Genomic DNA, 20764 nt, shown 5'->3' on the forward strand with positions numbered 1-20764 from the left:
ATCATGTGAATGTGATTAATGAACATCATTATTTGCCCTTGGTAGTTTCCTACTGAAAGTCAGTAACTGAGAGCAAGTAAAAAAGAGTGAAACTTGTTTATTTCACTAGTCCCTAGGGGGACTAGTGAAATAAGCAGTTCATTGTGATATGCTGCCTTAAACAGTCACAGCTTGACTTTGATTAAAAATGATGTGTCTAACCAAGGTAACTATAGTTCCTAAATCTATATAAAACAAGCCTGTGATATGGAATCTGATGCACCAGCAAGACACATCAGTCAGATATACCAGTCCTCCATTGCTACCCTTAGAATGAAATTTTTTTCTTTATCTCTTTTAATCTTGTACAAGTTTTAATGACATAGTTGAACCCATATTGAAATGATAATATTCTTTCATCACATTTAACTTTATGAAAAGAACATTTAGTTATGGACTAGTAGAATTTGTTTTCACCAATAGGTTGCCCTTATGTGCTAAACTTAAAGCAGATGAATATACTGTATGTCAGGGAAATTCATAACTCTGATTACAAAGATCATTAAAATGAAAAATTTAAGTAATGTTTATAGTTGTATTTCCCCATGACATTGTGCACAAAGCTACACTAATGCCCAGATTCCCCAACAGAATAAGTTTCGTAGTTAGCTTCTTGGAAGAGGTCAAGATGACAGTGTACAAAAGGCTTAATCTTCACCTGATGTTAGAAATGACATCCTTCTAGTGCATCTTTCAATGCAAAAAAAAAAAAAAAAAAAAAAAACAGATGATAATACGGAACTAAGTCTGGTGAATATGGAGGAAAGGGTAATACCTCAGACTTTGTGTCCTGTATCGGATTGACAGAGAGGGCAGACACTATCATGCTGATGCAAGTAGACACAACATTTCTTTCTGGCTTTAATTGGATCATAAGCGCATCAAAATATCTGTCACTCATTGCTGTTCCTCCTCTTTCTGGGTAATGTTTCACAGTCACTCCTTTATAATTCCAAAGTGTAGTGAGTAACACCTTCCTTGCTAATGTTTGGGTACAGTGTATCTTCAGTTGAGCTGTGTGGTTCCTCTATGAATTTGCACATTTACTTTCTCGTGTGTGTGTGATAGTGCACCCATGATTTGTCTCTAGTCACTGTGTATACGGTTTTAGGAGTGTGAAGGCATCTACTTCATGCTCCTGTCATCCAAGAAGCGTGGAACACATATGAAAGGTGGTGCCACCGCTGCTATTGTATGTGTTTTGATTTTGTTCAGCTTCACTGTTTTCAGTAGTTTTTCAGGTGATTTAACTGTTTAAGTTAAATCTCCTGAAATTAAGCCAACTGCACGAATGGCTGCTTATCCTGACCATTATTTTTAAGCCAAATTTACAGGTTTGCTGCCACTGCATGGTCATAAGTATTAATTTCCTTACATGTATAACTTGTTCTGATTTCTGTTGGCTCAAATGAAGCATTGGTGGAATGGTGCAAAGGTCACATTATAACATACACCTGAAACAGACTGTTAGCACTAGAAAAATCCATTCCAGTTGCTTTATGTTAGTAACTGGAATTGATAAAATAAGGCAACATAAGTTAACAAAAAAGTTTAAAAGACTAGAAATGCATGGATAATGTGTCGCAAAATGAACTGTAACATGCTGATGTCTACACAAGCCTCTCTCTGAATCATCTGTCTCTGCATGATGAATGGATACACTTTGTGGGTATCAAATGATTAATGATTTCAAATGCAAACATCATAATATCCTATCAAATTTGTCAGACAAGACTTTCCCTTAACAAATCCATGCTGTGTCTGAATTATTGCTACAGTCATGTCTATACCCTACAGTGCATCTTTAACCAGTGACTCCATTATTTTACCCAGAACAGAAGTTAAACTAACTGGTCTGTAATTACCCGTGTCACCCTTTGATCCCCCTTTGTGAAATGGGGATACATTTGCACATCTCCAGTCCGTGGGGACCTCCCCTGTGTCCAAGAATGCTCATAATTATGGCTAAGGTTTTGCTTAGTTGCTTTGCCGCTGCCCTTAATATAACTGGATAGATCCCATCCACCCCAGGTGCCTTCATTATGTTTAACTTCAACAATTTCTCTTCCACTCTGCTCTCAGTTATTACAAAATCATTAAGCACCCTGCTACAATTTGATAACCTTCTGCCATTTTCAAACCTTAATAACTCGTGTGAATGTAGATGTAAAATACTCATTTGTTTGCTATCTGAGCAGGATCATCAACAGTTGATATCAAGTGGACCAATCAGATTCATCCCCTTCCTTTTACAATTTATATAAGTAAAGAAATCCTTGCTGTTTTTCTTAGCATCCTTTGCCAAAGATTTCTCGTAATCTGCCTAACCTCCTTTGTGACCTGATTACAGACTTGCTTATATCTGCCATAGGCTTCTGGGTCGCTTGATAATTTATATGCATCCCATGCATTTTTCTTCTGTCACGAGTTTCTTCTGTTAGTTCATTTGATAACCATTTAGGCCTAAATGGTTATCAAACCTTGAACAATATTTCTTAATAGGTATAAAACTTTTAGTAGCTTCCACGGTTAATTCCTTGAATGCTTCCCTCTTAGAATTTACTGTTGGTAACATCGTCAGTTGATCCCACTGTACAGAATTTAAAAACTGTCTGAGACCACTGTACTCACCTTTATGGAAGCAAAAACCCTTTCCTTTACCCCTGATGGTAATTATATCTTTAAGTAAATCCCACATCAGCACACTGTGATCACTGTCACCTAGTGGGTCCTTTATCTGCAAATTCTTAATACACGAATGATCACTGCTGATAACCAGATCAAGAGTATTACCCTCTCTGGTTGCCTCTCGAACATGCTGCTGCAGAAAACAGTCATCCAATAAATCCATAAAAGTCTTACTAGTGTGTGAATGACCAACCCACAAGTTCCAGTCAATATCTGGGAAAGTTAAAATCCCCCATTATAAGACATTTTGATTTACTAGCCCACTCTATTTCTCTGTACAATTGTTCATTGTACTCATTCGAGTCATTAGGCCTATAACACACTCCTACTCTTATTTTTGCTTTCACAGTGCTTATGTCACACCAAACTGACTCAACAGTGCACTGTTCATCTATATCAACTGGATGCACCTCTGTTGATTTTATGTTTTTCTAAATTAACAACATGACACCTCCTCCCTTCCTATCCTTTCTGTTCACATTGTACTCCCCAAATTCCAGTTCTGCATTCCTAATATCAGTGTGACACCACGTCTCTGATATCCCAACAATATCTTCCTTTGATGTCTTGACCAACACTTCAAATCCATCAAATTTATTTACTATACTTCTAGCATTGGTATACATGCACCTATTCCTAGTTAACCTGACACATACCATATAACCACCTGTTTCACAATGACTGCCATCAGTCCCTGAAATCCCCAGCACCCATCGCTCCAGGTCGCTACAACTTCTAATAGAAGTTGTGCAAGAATCACCTTCACCTCTGTCTGTGGCTACTTTTAACCTTTTAGTCTGTGAATCCCCCCCCCAAGCTATCAGTTTTCCGACCTACCTAACAATTCCTTGATAGCATCAGCCAATATTCTTGCACCCTTTCTATTCAAGTGTATCCCATCCCTGTAGAAGCAGTCTCTCCTGTTAACAAGCACAGACCATGCTGAAAAAAATTCTACCCCTTGAGTTTTGCACATTCTTTCCAAGGCCGAATTGATTGACAAGGCTCTCATCATGTACTCCCTCCTATTGTGTCTGGGCAGAATTGCAGACACTTTCAAATCAGCACAAGTTATTCTAACCAGACTGCGCATTGGACATACTATCTCACACACTAACCTACTTACTCACGAAAGCAAATCCTCCAGGATGTCTTCACTGTTCTTTTATGAAATTGATATATCAGAAAGTTTGCTAATTCTTGTAAAAAGCAGTTTCTTTGCCCAGCTCTTCTAGAAGTGATATTCCTGTCAAATAGGTAATAAATAAATTTTCTGTTTTTACCTAGGACAACCACATTAGGTCAGAGGGATTCACGATAAAATGATGCAAGAGCATTATCATATTTAATATTAAGTAGTGAAATATTAGTATTAAATATTAAGTAATTAAAAATTAAGTAATTAAATATTAGTATTAATATTAAGTAGTAAGAGTAGTGAAAAATGATGCAAGAAAGCAAGCTTATACAATATCAACTAAAAATAACACTTACCACATCATCTGTCCATCCCTCTAATAATTTGTCTAGTTCTTCCTTTAATTTATTTTGGCAATCAATCGACCTCTGGCTGAAGACAAATTTCCATACATTATTCACATTCAGTCTGAATGTGAATAATGATTAATAGCAACCGGTGAACATGCTGGACAGAAATTAAATATTGAACCATCCAGTAATATTGATGTCGCTCTAATTGATATCAGGACACATGTAAGCTGAAAACTTTTGTTAGTATGTTAGATATGCCAAAAATCTATGATAATTTAATCATAGCTTATTAGAGCTATACTTATGTGTTTTCAGCATAGTGCATGTGTGCATAGGAAATAGTAAGAGTTTTTAAGAATGCATCACTTTTGATAATTCTCATAGCAGAATTAGCAAAAAGAAACTCATAACTTCCCCTTATTTCGTTAAACTGTTTGATTAATTTTTGTTTTTTTAAAATATCAAGTGATTTCTGAATGACGTTGCATTTTCTGAAATTAATATTTTGTCATATTTCTTTCTGAGATACATGGTAATAATTCATATTTTGCTAATTATTATATTTCTCTATTCCTTATTATTAATAATATATTTTTATCCTTAAAGGCATTTCCTCTGTTGAATGATTACAAACCTGGCATTATTGAAAACAGCAACAAGATGGCAGTGTTATTTGCTATTATTGAGCAATCTGTGAGTGCTGGGGATAAACTTTTGGTTTTCAGTCAGTCTCTTTCTACCCTTGATTTATTGGAACAGTTTCTCGCCGTAAGAAATGTACCCTTAAGACCTGGAATAATAGGAAGTGATACTGGTGCTGTAAAATGGCTTCGAAATAAACATTATTTCCGTAAGTATATAGGCAGTAATTATAATAATAAAGGAAATTTTACAAGTTGATGTATCTGATGCAATGATAATCTATCAGAATGGAACATTTAATTAATAGGTGTATACATACCTTTGTTAGTGAATTTTTCTTATTCTCCTATGTAGTGTGGTCCTAGTTTTTTTTTTTCAGTATTGTTCTGAATCTTTCAATTTGGCATCTGCTATAATAGCAATAAAATTCTTTATTTTCAAAAATTTACATAAAACGATTCCTGTTTCAACCAGAGGAATCAAAAATATTACTGTGGCTGTGAAATAAAATTAAAAAGATAGAGGTATGGAGGAGTATAGGTGCATACATCCTATTACAACTTAAACTAGTAGTTAACATATAACAATGTTAAATTTAGATCTGTCACTAAGGAGTCAGAATTAATTGTCTCAACAATTGCAAGCATATTACAAACACTTAAATAGTCCCTTGCCTCAAATTAATATCACATTTATACAGTGCATTGATGATACCATTGTGAAAGTGTCACTTCAAAAGATGACAGTTTCTGCAGGTTTGAGCAGAGCACTTAGACAACTTCTGAAAGCTCTGCCTGAAATCATCCAGCCAGTGATCTTCTAGATGTTGAAAAATTCAAGCATTTCGAAGAGATCAAGTCTCATTGTGATTTTCCACCCATGTGCTAGACGTTGGGCAAGAGTGTAGAGGATGTTCTATAGGACTGATATAAAGTGGTGATATAAGGTATGTGAACCCAATTATCGGCTCACATTAGGACCCAAAATTCTAGACCTCCAAACTCTTCGTGCTAGACTTGGGAGAGACAGACCAGGTTTCCATGGCATACCACAAGAGAGAGAGAGAGAGAGCTGAAATAATAGAGGATGTACTCTCTGAGAGTCTCTTTATTGTGCATTCTGCAGAGGTCCAGTTTCATACCCCTGGTTGCCCATAGCATTTTTGAATGTAGTTGCTGGATAGCAAATCTGTTCGTTGTAGGTCAGATTTTTGTCCATTACCACACCTAAGAATTTGATTGAATGAATGGGAGTAAGAAAGCAAGAAAAATACACCTTGAAAGAGAGGGCCATAGAGAGGATGCTGGATTGAGGTCTGCTTGTGCTTTAGGACAGAAAATGGCATATTTAGATTTTTTAGAATTTAGTTGGGGCCCAAAGAAGTTGGTGTATTTGCAGAAAGAGGAAAGAGGAGAGTGGAGTGTGACAGGACATCTGCAGCAGCTGGTGAGGTGGTAACAGGGCTCACTCACTTGTGAGTGAACCCTGAGCAGGCGAGTCTTGTTACCACTCACATTAACTCACAAATTAACAGACAATATTGTCAGCATGTGCTAAAAATGCAGATAACTCATTCATGAGCAGTAGAAAATTGCAGAAAACAGTAGTGCTGACAACAATCCCCCCCCCCACCTATAGTAATTCTTAAGGAGACAAATGAGAAGATTAATCTGAACCAAGTCGAAGGCTGCTTTGAGATCCAAGAAAACAGCATAGAGGACTGAGCTTTGTTCCCAGGCATGCATGGTTTTCAGAATTAGTGTCTGTAGACAAGTTTGATGGTCTTTGTGTAATTGCATAATGGGTATGTTAAGATTTCTTCGAAAGGATCTAATAGGCAACAACCTTGAAGATGCACTTCTTTAAGCATTTGATAAATGGGGAGGTAATTGAAATTTTACTTGGCAGCCAGTGTAGGGTTCTTCACCTTTGGAACTGGGGGAACTCTAGAATTCAGCCTGATTTGACTCCTTTTGAGGGATTCTGTTGTATAACTTCATAACTTCTTCACTGAAGGAATAGGAGGCGATTTTTAAACAAAAAAGTAGGAATATAATCAAGTTCCATTGGGATAGGGCATTGATGGCCCTAATCAGAATTTCTGAAGAGCAGGGATTCTGATGCCAGTTAGGATAGTGGTAAAACAGTGCCCAACATGGCCTGAAACAGTGCCATGTTGGGCACTGTTTCAGGAGAATGCTACCTCTACACTATCAGATTTGTGGTCACAGAAATAGTGTGACCATGTTTCCAATCGATAATATGGTCATACTATTTGATTCCATATATTTCATACACTTACAATTGGGAACAGCTTTTGTTCATGTGAGACTACAATTTGCTTTAATTTGACATCTGCAGTCAGTAATTACTTTCAAAGATTTTTACTGTACTTTATTTTATAAATGTTTTTACACTTGTACCATATTCGTTTGTTTGTTTCCTTGCTTTTCATTTATGTAGTGGTATTTTAGAATATTATCCAAGCTGTTATTCTTTATAATTCAGCGATACCAAAATTTAAAAATAATTGGTAATATTAAATAAAAAAAATTAAAACAATACAGTTGATGGAACTAAAGAATGAAAATAGAGTGGAACTTGGGTAATTTTAAGTTGGAAGAGGCATCAAAATTACTCCGAATTGCCCAAACTTTGAGTTACCGAAACATTGCACAATAAGGCTTTCGCAAATGTGATCTCTATTGGAAAATTAGCAATGCATGTTGACATTTTGTTGTAATCTGTTACACTTTCAGAAATATTTTGTTTATTTTCAGAAAAATACAAAAAATGCAATTTTTCAGAAAAGTACAAAAAATGCAATGAGGCAGTGGTGAAATGTCTACATTTCACCACTGCCTCAAGTATAGAATGGGAATTAATCTAAAAATAACTTTTGTAAAATAGTTTGTAAAATAATAACTTTGGTACTGACATGTGAAAAAACTAATTTACACTCTAACCCATGTATGATGTACATATTCTGTGATTAAATGCATGTACTGTACTTATGCAGATTCTGCAAAACTCTGTTCAAGAGATTTATTTCACAATATGAAAAGAAGCCAAAATTTGCAATGAACTTCTAGAGGCATTTAAATTGTAAATGATTCTGTATAGAGGTTTTTTTTTTCCCATTGCCATTGAAAATATGAGATTTATTTTGAAAGCTAATGGGAAAAAAAAAAAATCAGTAATGCATAACAGCTGTACAAATGTTATACACTACATTATTAGGAAACTGATGTATACATTCCTTTACAGAAATTTACTTCAAGAAGCTGGTAATTTTTGTCTGACTTTGTTTGTTCAGGGATTGAAAAATTTCATCGCTCAAATTGTCCTGTGCTTTCATAAATCTACATAAACTGTTCAAGCATTTTATTTGCTTGAACAGTTTTCTTCCACAAAAACAGGCACTTCATCCTCTTCTGATAATTCACCCTGATTTTTATTTGTTATGTCATTGAGTATCTCGGCTTCCATAAGTTCTCCAGATGTAGCCATCTTCATCAACATTAACATATATTTCATATGAACTATCCTTTTTCAGTTCCTTCCATTCTTCAAGTTCTGGGATCAAAATATATACTTCTACAGGTAAGTCAGCCATCAAGTCTTCATTTTGTAAAGATGGTTTGAACCCATTTTTATGAAAACAGTTTGCAGTGGTTTTTGGCTTTACTTGTTTTCTTGCTTTTGCAGTTACCCAACCAGCATCCAAGAGATTAAATCTGATCTGCAGTTTTGAAGAAGTGTTAACTGCAATTTTTGCCACCATCGGCCCAAAATAAATGTTTTAAATTCGAAATCATCCCCGGATCCATTGGTTATATTACAGAAATTGTGCTTGGTGGTGGAAAAATTACTTCATTCACCTTCAAATGAACAATATGGCTGTAATTGAACTGTATAGTTGTCAAGAAAAAGCAGAATTTTCTTATTTTTTATCGAGAATGTTTTAAAACTTAATTTAAATTTTTTATTTAAAAAGCCAACCTTTGAAAAGGTTGGCTTTTTCATCCAGGCTTTTTTTTTTTTTTTTTTTTGTTAAACTCATACTGCACTGATAGGCCTTTAACTTTTTTGAAGCATCTAGGTTTTGCTGATTTTCTAATCAATAGTGGTGATTTTTCTGAGTCATGCCCGTCATCCACATTTACTCCAACCAGACTTATCGCTCTTTCTTTACTATTTTTTTCATTGCTACAACAATCACCTTCAGAAGAAAATGTTTTGTTCAGCATGCACTTAAAAAATAAACCCATTTCATCAATGTTAAAAACATCTCTTGGTTCATACTTCATTAGTTTAAAGGGGAGACTGTTAATCCAGTCATTTGCTACTGCTCATCCACTGAGGCACTATCACCATAAGCTCATCTAAATGTAAAGTTTTTCCTTTTATTAAATTTAGCCAGCCATCCCTAACTTGTTTTTAATTACTGAATCCCTACTTTTTAGCAAAATCTACTACTTTTGGCCCAATCAGTGGAATGTTTTTTTTTTTTTTTTTTTTTTTTTTTGTCATGTACCTGCTTAAATCCCTTTAATAATTGTGGGGCTAATATTCAAATTGATACCCCCCAAGTAGTTTCCTTTGTCCATCTGTGAATTCCATGATTCTGTTACTATCTTCTCTTTGTTTTTCAGTTAAGTGGACAGCCTGCTCGGCAAAATTCCATATTCTTTAGCAATGTCAAATTTCCCCCTTTGTTTTTCTACTTCGTTAATCACTTCTACTTTTTTGGTGAGCATTAGGGTTGTGTACACACCACATTTAGACATGTTTACCAGTAGTGCATTCAACTCTGTTATGATTATTATTAGCTATATGGTGCAAGGAAGCCTGAAGCTTATACTGAGGTGCCTCCGTAGCCAGGTGGGAAGGAGCAGCAGTGCGTAGCGCACGCTTCTTAATTAGACCGGGGTTCGAGCCCATCACCACCAAATAAGGAGGATGCGGAAAGGTCAGGGAATGACCACCGCATATCCCGGAGCAATATGGCCTTAGTTGCTAATGCTCCTAAAAACCAAATAACAAACAAACAAAAGGTTATACTGCACCAGCCAAAAAAATAAAAAAAATAAAATTCCTGAGTTACCCTGAGAGAGAGAGTGAGAGAGAGAGAGAGAGAGAGGTAGGTAGGTAGGTAGGTAGGTAGGTATAGAAAGGAATCACCAAGAAAGAGAAGAATGATGATATCCAGCTCAGGACCCTGGGTGTGCCAAGCCCATACTCACCAGATGTGAGCCCCTGGGGCATAGAGGGTGTTATAGCAATTGTCATAACAGTATTTTCCCCAGTTGACTCATATTTATTCATTAGAATTAACATGAATTTATTCACTAATTCATGTTTATTCTAAAAAAAAAATTCATAATTAGTCAAGTAAGAAGTACAGCAAAGGAAATTTCTCATATAAAAACAGTATGACTGACTTTAGAATTACTCAACAACAACAACATAAGTGTCAAACTTCAAATTAAAGATAAATTTCTTACATTGTATGGAATAAGAAACACAAAGGGCAGAAAAATAATTTGAAATAACCAATATTTTGAATTCAGCCATTTAAAATTATCCAAGTTCCATTGTATAATATTACATATAAATGGTAGAAGGATATATCTTGTCATACTGGACAATTCTGCTTAAATGGCACACTATTCAGCATGAAAAATATATATCTCTTTTTGGACCCTGTGTCTCTGGAAGGTGGAGTCATATACTTATCTGGGACAAGTTATTAGCTGTAATAATGATAAATGGCTGGAAGTCAAGAGAAGAATAAATTTTGGATGGATAGCATTCAGGAAATATAGTCACATACTGAAGAGCAATATCCCAGTTTGTCTGAAACGTAAAATAATGGACCAATGTATACTCCCCATCATGACTTATGGAAGTGAAACTTGGGCACTCACCAAAAGAATGGAAGAGAAGCTGAGAACTACACAGCGAAGAATGGAATGAATCATATTGGGAATAAGACTGTTAGATAAGAAGAGAAACACATGGATTAGGCAACAAACTCAAGTAAAGGACATTCTTATCAAAACTAAAGAACTAAAATGGTCTTGGGCAGGACACATAGCTCGAAGACATGATGACAGATGGACTAAGAAAATAACAGAATGGTATCCAAGAGGAGCTAGAAGAAAACCTGGAAGACAAAGGCGGAGATGGATAGATGAAATTCATGAGTTTGTGGGTAGTAAATGGATGTCCAGTGCTCAAAACAGAAGGAACTGGAAAGTTGCTGGAGAGGCCTTCATCCTGCAGTGGATAGAAAATGGCTGATGATGATGATGATGATGATGATGTCTCTGGAACAATCTTTGCTTCTCTATACCTAGTCACAATAGGATGGATTAGTTTTTAATACTAGTCTGAATGGCCAGACATTTCTATCTTCAAACAGACAAATATCTGACTCTCCAAAAATTGTTCAGAATTATTTTTGTATAATATATGCATCTTATGCAGTAAGCAGTATCCTGATTAGATAAAAATTTTCCATGCAGTGTGGTGAATATAATTTAAAAACATTGCATTATTCTGTTAATAGATGAATGATTAATCGAAACTAGAAAGAATTATAAATACCGAGTTTAAAAGTATGAGAGTGCAATATGTGCTTCAGACACAAGTGGAGCAGCAGCAGCAGCAGCAGCAGCAGCAGCAGCAGCAGCCTTGGCCTACATTTTCTTATGTGTTTAGTGTCCAAAAGCCACACTTGCCACACTTGTGCATTAATACATATATTCAAATCGATTTGACACATTTGTTGGATAATGAATAGCTTTATTTTGAAGCCAGTTTCTCACTTAACAATCAAGTAAGGAACATGTTGACTTAAACTATCTATGACCAAAACTGTAACTTCAGTTTAATGACTGCAGAATTTGGAATAACGTCGAGATTTAAACACTGCTTTAGAAACACAGTGTGATGTTTGATTTCATACCATAATGTGTATTGCTACATTTAGATATCTATCAGTTTGTATACCAGTAGTATTCTAAAATTGAATTGGATTTAAATGAAAATCTTGCCTCAGGCTCAAACAGCAAAGGAACAAGCTTGAAGTAGCAGAAATGCTATGGCTCAGAGGAGAACTGAAGGGATCGGTTTTCATATGAATTCGATTTTCCTTATTATTATTATTATTAGCCATATGGTGCAAGGAAGCCTGAGGCTTATGCTGCACCAGCCAAAAAAAAAAAAAAAAAAAAATTTCTGAATTACCCCAAAGAGAGAGAGGAATCACCAAGAAAGAGAAGAGCAGACATGTAGAACGAGACATGATACTGCCTGGGGAGTGACTTCGTGTGTGTTCAGCGCAAAGTGTATGAAGAAACTAGGCTTGAACATGTTCTGATGGGCATTTATGAGAGCTTGAAGAACAGGGTGGATGGCCCAAAAGAATTAAAATGGGTGGGGGCATCAGACAATACAAAAGCAATTCCCAAGACACAATGCTCTGGTCCCACAGGTGGCAGTTATTGTCAGGGAAACGGGAAATATAGTGTGCAAAATGAATATATGCAATAGGACCAGAGAATGTCTGCCGAGGGAAAAATTGATGATGTTATAGAGCAGATATTATCTTTTAAGGACACAGGTGATATGACAGGCGCCTCCGTAGCCAGGTGGGAAGGAGCAGCAGTGCGTAGCACACGCTTCTTGATTAGACCGGGGTTCGAGCCTGTCACCACCAAATACGAAGAATGCAGAAAGGTCAGGGAATGACCACCGCATATCCCGGAGCAATATGGCCTTAGATGCTAATGCTCCTAAAAACCAAATAACAAACAAACAGGTGATATGACGAGTCGGAGATCCGAGGACATACTAAGTACAGGACAGGACAACGTTGGGGAAACATTGTGAGTTAGGATTAAATCTGAAAGTGTCTGCAATCCTGCCAAGACATGATAGGAGGGAGTACCTGTTGAGAGCCTTGTCAATCAGTTCAGTCCTGGAGACACTGTGCAAGGCTCATGGGGTAGAAGATTCCTTAGCATGGTCTGTGCTTGTTAACAGGAAAGACTCTTTTTACAAGCATGGGATATGCTTAAATTGAAGGGATGAGAGAATGTTTGCTGATGCTATCGAGGAGCATTAGATGGGGCAAAAAACTGAGAGCTTGGGTGATACACTGACTAATACATTAACAAGAGCCCAAGGTGCCTCCGTAGCCAGGTGGGAAGGAGCAGCAGTGCGTAGCACATGCTTCTTGATTAGACCGGGGTTCGAGCCCTTCACCACCAAATACGGAGGATGCGGAAAGGTCAGGGAATGACCACCACATATCCCGGAGCAATATGGCCTTAGTTGCTAATGCCCCTAAAAACCAAATAAACAACAACAACAAGAGCCCAGAGTGTGAAAGTGATTCTTGCACTTCATCTATTGAAACATGCAGCAGCCTGGAAAGCATGGTGTTGCTTTTGAGCCTTGTCGTGAAACAAGTAAATACATGGGCTGATGCTGTACACTAATGCTAGGAGAGTAATAAATAAATTTGACAAATTCGACATCCTGATTAAAGTCATCAAATACAGGCATTGTGGGGTATCGGAGACATGATGTCAATCAGATATAAGAGATGCAGAATTTGAATATGGAGAGTACAATATGTAGAGAAAAGACAAAAATGTCAAAATGTGTTTGTTTCATGGCAGTCTTCATTGTTCCCCCATTAGCCATTGTAGTAGTAGAACAAGTAGAGGCATGTGATACAAAAAAAGCAAGCTTAAGTATCAGCCAGAAAAAAAAAAAAAAAAAAAAAAAAAACATTTCACACATCCATTCCCAGTTGCTTCTTGAATTTATTTAAGCTATCAACTTCCACAACAACAGATGAAAGTTTGTTCCAGCAATCGACTATCTTTCTTCAATTTGAATTTATGCCCCCTCAGGTTCGAAATCTGGGCAAGAGAAAGAATCCCATCAGAATTGAACCTGCTCAACTCATTCAAGGCTGTATACACTTCAGTCAGATCACCTCATGTGCCTAGTTTCCAGATGCTGCAATTCACAGAACTTAGGCTTTTCTTGGTAAGAAACCCCTTTGTTCCCCCTCACAAACCTTGTTGCCCTTCTCTGTACTCACTCAATCAACTTTACATCCTTCCTAAAGTGAGGCCTCCAAACCTGTATGCAATACTCAAGGCATGGCCTGACCATTGCCATATACAAAGGGATAATCACCATGCTAGCAAAAAGTACCCATGATTTATGCCAAAACAATAATACTGCATCACTGGGAAACCAGGAAATAAAATAAATAAAAATGGTTGGGTTAAAATCATTTAATGACTAATTAGAACAAAAATAAAAGTAAATATACACACAAAAGCTTTCAGGCAGATGTCGTTCTTCCTCAGTTGTTGAACCGTTATTGTAAAATACAGAACATCATGTGCGTGCAGTGGTGGTCATGCGTGGTGAGAATCGCATGCTACAGGTGCTTGCAACAATTAGCTGGTTGAAGTGGAGGCTTGTGGTTGTAGTTGTAATACTCGGAAAAGTACTAACATTTGTCAGCTAAGAGTATGGTTACCTCAGTTATGGGGTTCATGTGGCAACATCTGTTCCTGTTGAAGGAACTGCTACAACACGTGATATGGAGCGATTCCAATAAGACACACCGACAGTAGTTGCTCGATCAGTCAATGATCTCGACATTGCAGCATGGATCAATGTTGTGCTGGGTTCACCAGACGTGCTCAGCAATCACTGAGTGATCCACATCTGCTGAAAGGATGGGTTTCTCGTGCTCAAAGACTCAATTACTAAGTTTTCTGCCGGTTTCCCCAGTGTAGCAGCCAGTGCAATCATGGCAGGAAATATGGTACACCAATCCACTCTGTTGTGGGGGGGGGACTGGTGTTTTGACCTTCGAGACGAGGGATCGCAACTTTCTCCCGAAGCTGTAAACACTTTATCCCATGAACCTGCAGGACCTTGGAAATTTGTTGCAACAGGTTCAGGTAGTACCAGATCAATGCAGTCATGGTGGGGTCATCACTGCCTGTGATGCCTAGTTGGACCACGATTGAAGTAGAGAGAGAGACACTACATCAAATGAGGCCATCACCTGGTCATCAGAAATGGATAGTCTGCTACCTTGAGCCAAGAATTCCGCACTGTTTTTAACAGTATGGGCAGTCTTGCCTACAAGGGCAAGAGCAGGCCGGATACAAATTTGGATAACTTGTACGTCGGCAAACCACAACAGGAGATGATGGGTTATAAGGGTACACCCTCCTTGTGTACCATTAAAATTCCTGTTTATTATTGACAATACCAAATGACCTGCTCTGGCAGCCTATCTGCACTGCTCAGAAAACCTCATATCTGACTGCACGATTACTCCCAGGTCTTTTTCATTTTCTACCACCCTAAGTGTAGTACCACACAGTTGGTACATTTTTTTGGAGTTACTTGTACCTTATGCAGTACTTTGCATTTGTCATTGTTAAACCTCAGTTGCCACTTCTCAGCCCATCTGCCCAACTTTTCTAGATCCTGTTGAAGTAGCACACTGCCATTACTTCATTAACAACCCTACCAACATTTGTATCATCTGCAAATTTGGAGATTAAACCTTGTATACCTTCATCACTATCATTGATAAATATACAAAACAATAGTATACCCAACACCGAACCCTGTGGGAACTATGCTAATAACATGAGTTCACGAAGAGTAGCATTCATTGATACAATGGATAAAAGGATGGTGGAGTGGGTTTTCTCCCACTCAACCATCCTTTTATCCATTGTGGCAACTTGACCTTAATACCATACTGCTCTAATTTGTAAAGTAGTCTTCCATGCACAACATTGTCAAAAGCTTTCCTGAAATCCAAGTATATGATATCAAAATTATTCTTTGCATCCAGTTCCTAGGCACCTCCGTAGCCAGGTGGGAAGGAGCAGCAGTGCGTAGCACACGCTTCTTGATTAGACCGGGGTTCGAGCCCGTCACCACCAAATACGGAGGATGCGGAAAGGTCAGGGAATGACCACCGCATATCCCGGAGCAATATGGCCTTATTTGCTAATGCTCCTAAAAACCAAATAACAACAACAACAGCATCCAGTTCCTTTGTAACTACATCATAGTATTCAATCAAATTTTCAGACAAGACTTTCCCTTAACAAACTCATGCTCTGTCACAATTATTACTGTTGTCTTGTCTAGATGATCCTGCAATGCTTCTTTAACCAGTGACTCCATTATTTTCCCTGGAACAGAAATTAAACTAACAGGTCTGTAATTACTCATGTCACCCACGTGTTCAGTACTAAGTGCCACCCTATTTAACATAACAATGAACTTCATAACACAGGATATACCGCAGACAGTGTCCACTACTCTGTATGCTGATGACTTCAGTATCTCCTGCCATTGAAATGGCAGGAGATACTGAAGTCATCGGCATACATTGAAATGTTAGAAAGACAGTTGCAAGGTGCTATCAACAAAGTTGTAAAATGGTCCCAAAACAATGGTTTTCACCTCTCACCACAAAAGACTGTCGGGATAAACTTCTGTAGGAAGCGTAACCTACATCCAGAACTTCACCTAGAAAATCAAATTATCCCAGTGATTCGTAGTGTCTGCTTTCTTTTGGTGTGGTTCTAGACCAAAAACTTACCTTCCTCGAACATATAAAAGAGCTCCGGATTACTTGCTTTAAGAAGCTAAACATCTTAAAAGTACCATCTGACACACATGGGGAGCCGACCTTTACACACTACTGCATTTGTATCATGCATTAATACGGTCACGTCTAGACTACGGCTCTGTGGTCTATAGCTCTTTTAGACCAAGTGCCTTACGTTGGCTTGATCCTGTACACCACAGTTCTCTTTGGCTTGCACTTGGGGCATTCCGTACATCGCCAGTTCAGAGCTTATATGCTGAAGCAACTGAAACTGCTTTACATCTACGCAGAGAAATGCTTCTGTTAAACTATGCAGCAAAAGTCAAAGGGCAACTAGACAACCCTACTCGGAATCGACTTTTCTTGCTCAAATGGGAGAACCTTTACAGAGCCTATCCATCTAAAAACCCAACAGGAATATGCCTGCATTCCCTGCTCAGTGGCTGGCAAATTCACCTTAGCATGTTACCACCTATTACTTCTCGTACAGCTCAACCTTGGATGTATCACCTACCATTGTGCAACCTTTCACTCACATCATTGGGGAAACACACCTTACTCCAACAGAACCTACTGCAAATTCATGCCACATTGAGAACCCAGCACACAAAGTACATGCCAATCTACATGGGCAGATCTAAATCTGATGCACGTGTCGGTGCATCAGCAGTTTTTCCAAACCTTACCATAGCCAAGAAACTCCCAATTGAATGCAGCAGCTTCAATGCAGAACTTTGTGCTATCTTCATAGCTTTAAATTTCACCTTATCAACAAATATATTGAACAGTGTGATCTATACAGATTCCATTAATGCTATTCAAACTATACAGCAGAATAAAAATCATGATAACCCCTTATTCATACAGATTTGGAATACCATGACTAAGCTAAATAAGAAGAAACATGAAGTTATCTTTTGTTCGATCCCTGGTCATGTGGGAGTTTCTGGAAATGAATGTGCTGATCTAGCTGCAAAAACTGCTACAGATCCTATAGTGAACCATTCAGTATACCTATCACAGACTACAAGTCAATTATAAAGAAGTGGTGTCTTGAAAAATGGCAACACATCTGGCAAAGTCAAGTTGGCAACAAACTACTCCGTATAAAGAAACATCTCCAACTTTGGAAATCCAGTATATGTGAAAATAGGCATGAAGAAGTCATATTAGCCCAACTACGAATAGTGCAAAAACATCTGACACATCTTTATCTTCTTGCGGGTACTGATCCACTACTGTGTACAAATTAGCATTAGCAAAGGCACATGATGCAAGAAAGCAGAGTTATATAGCATCAGCCAAAAAAAAAAAAAAAAAAAAACTTAAGCCTTTCTTCGTAAGAGCAACGCTTTGTTCAATTCAGTAATCTTTTTTGAGCTTTTGTGCAGAGGAACCCTTCTGTTATGCTGGATGTAATTTTTAAACATGACTTGCTAGTTGTCATGCAAAAAAATTATTGGAAAATCCCCGATTTTTTTTGTTGGAAAATCCCCATGTTAGGTTCTGTGCTATTGAACTTGTGCTTTTTTGAAAGCATACAAATATTGATTTCAAAACATGCAGTTTGTGACTTTTTGATTGTTTTTGTAAGGTTATTTTGGTTTTTATTTGATTGTTTTTAAATTTTTCTGGGTATGTATTACTAAACTTATCACAACAAAGAAATTATTCCGTATCGGAATAATTTCTTTGTTGTGAATTAAATTCCAGCCCTAAATTATGCCTAAGAAAAGTAAAAAGGTACCGCTCAAAAGAAACTTTATTTCTCTAGAATCAAAGATACAAGTTTTGGATCATTTTAAAAAAGGGGAAAAGGTATCATACATTGAAAAAAGTTTAAATTTAAATGAAGCAACACTTCTGACCATAAAGAAAAATGAACAGAAAATTAGAACTGCTGTTGCTGCAGGATCTTTCATTTCTGAAAATATGACAGTTTGTCTCTGAGTGCCAATAATTGAGAAAATGGAAAAGAACCATTCAGTATTTGGATTGCCAATAACTAAAAAATGGATCCCATTCGATGGCAATGTGGTTAAACAAAAGGCACTAAAAATTTGTAACCATTTAAAAGAAAATCTCACAATTTTTAAGTGACGACCAACTAACTGAATTAAAATAAATTTATTGAAATAAATAATATATACATAAAATACTGAAACTTTTATTTTAGTATTTTATGTATATATTATTTATTTATTTCAATAAATTTATTTTAACTCAGTTAGTCGGTCGTCACTATATAATTGTATGATATTAAGATTCTTAGCAAAGCTTAATTGTATGATATGCAACCTGGAGCTCAGGGTCTGTTTTCCAATGGAGAATCTTCTATTAACCTGGAGTTTATTGCCAGTAAAATTTGGTTTGAGCAATTTAAAAACAGATGATTCTCCATTTTCTTTTCATTACACATAACATAGGAATTCAAGGGGAAATCGGCTGATAATGAAGCTGCCAAGAAGTATGCAGAGGAATTTCAAAAACTAATTGAAGAGCACGGATACACACCACATCAAGTTTCAATGCTGAGACAGATCTATGGTGGGAAAAAATGCCCAACAGAACATTTATTTGAAAAAGAGAGAAAAGTGTACCTGGTTTTAAGGCATCATAAGATCGTGTAACATTACTTATGTGCAGTAATGCATCAGGAGATTACATGATAAAACCTATGCTACTTTATAGATCCTCTAAGCCCTGTGCAGTGAAAGGTGTAAATAAAAACGCATCACCGGTATATTGGAAAGCAAATAAAAAAACGCATGTGTACCCTGCACTAGAAAGATCGCATGGCCCCAAGTGCCATGCGATCTTTCTAGTGATTATCCAGGGTGAGTATTAGCACTTTCATAAACCCTCCACCGCTCACAACATTACTGCTTCCCTCGCTGAGCGACGTCACCACTTCACTGCTAGCAGTGTTACTTCTAATCCTGCTTGCGACATTACCGCTATTGCTACTTTTCTGCTGATTGCTTGGTCACTGGTTGGCACCACTCATGCCTCCACTTGGCGGGGCCGGTAACCTTGGGAGAAGGAATTTCCTCTTCCAGGGATAAAAGGAGCAGCAGTGGATATCCACCAGTAGAACCAACAGGCTCCAGACCTGTTAACACTGACTCAAAACATGACTCAATCATCTGAAGAGACTATGGACAGAAAAACAAACTACAGACATGCTATCATTTCTCATAATGCATTCACTATCCACATAACCAGTCAGCTAGCTATCACCTTTTCTAATACAGAAATGTTTAGAATCAGCTGTTGGATCTCCTAAAATGGTTAAACATCTCCAATCTGGAGCCCTAATTGAAGCTTTTAAGCCAAGTCACTCAGAAAAATTGTTAAAATTAACAACTTTTAACAATATTCCAGTGTCAGTAACAGTCCATAACACTCTGAACTCCTCTAAAGGAGTTAACAGCAAATGGGACTTACTAAATGTGTCTGAAGAAGAGATAATACAAGAGCTTAGCGAACAAGTGACTCATGCACGGAGAATTATGACAAAAAAAGATGCCAACCTGCTACCAACTAGGTCCATTATTTTGACATTCAGTACTCTGAATCTCCCATCTTCTGTTAAAGCAGGTTACTTAAACTACGAGAGTCGACCTTACATCCCGAGGCCCATTCGCTGCTTTAAGTGCCAGAAGTAATCCCATTCACTGCTTTAAGTGCCAGAAATAATCCCACTCACTGCTTTAAGTGCTAACCTGTGGAAAACAGGGAAAAAAATCCAGAAGTATAAATTCACATACCCTGAAGCAAGAAAGCAAATACTGCTAACCAAGCCTAGCCAATCATATGCATTGGTCACCAAAAACAGCCACTGAGCTGTTTTTGGTGACCCAAAAACAAACAGATGTCTCCATAGAACTGAATATTTCCTTGTCACCTGGGCCAAAACTGTGCTAACATACAATAAGAAACCTACAATCAATGAAAGCAGCAACACTCTGATCAGTATCCCAACTGATGCTATATCAACATTGCCTGAAACAGCAAAATCAGCTACTGTTGAAAATCAGAAAAAAGTGAAACCACAAAATATCAACATGGAAATGGAGGTTCAATCAGTGGCAACAAAGTACTAGAGTTACATGCTAATGACACCATGAATACAGGATGCCCAACCTTTCCCAGAAATTAAAAATCAAAACTAAGCAGACAGAAACCTTCTCAGAAAAAAACGTCAGATTAATCTTC

The 20764-nt window shown here is 37.4% G+C and overlaps 1 protein-coding gene across 2 annotated transcripts in view; it reads left to right on the forward strand.

The window, feature by feature from the left end:
* Positions 1-20764, forward strand: part of LOC150076569 (helicase ARIP4) — a 566013-nt gene that overhangs the window by 376210 nt on the left and 169039 nt on the right. For both annotated transcript variants that reach the window (XM_090388127.1, XM_090388128.1), the window contains one exon: positions 4825-5068. In XM_090388127.1, the coding sequence (XP_090244253.1) occupies positions 4825-5068 (244 nt within the window). The remainder of the gene's footprint in view (positions 1-4824; positions 5069-20764) is intronic.

The sequence above is a fragment of the Mastigoproctus giganteus genome, chromosome 13, assembly GCF_048544385.1.
Source record: "Mastigoproctus giganteus isolate SK-2022 chromosome 13, ASM4854438v1, whole genome shotgun sequence".
In the NCBI taxonomy this organism is placed as follows: Eukaryota; Metazoa; Arthropoda; class Arachnida; order Uropygi; family Thelyphonidae; genus Mastigoproctus; species Mastigoproctus giganteus.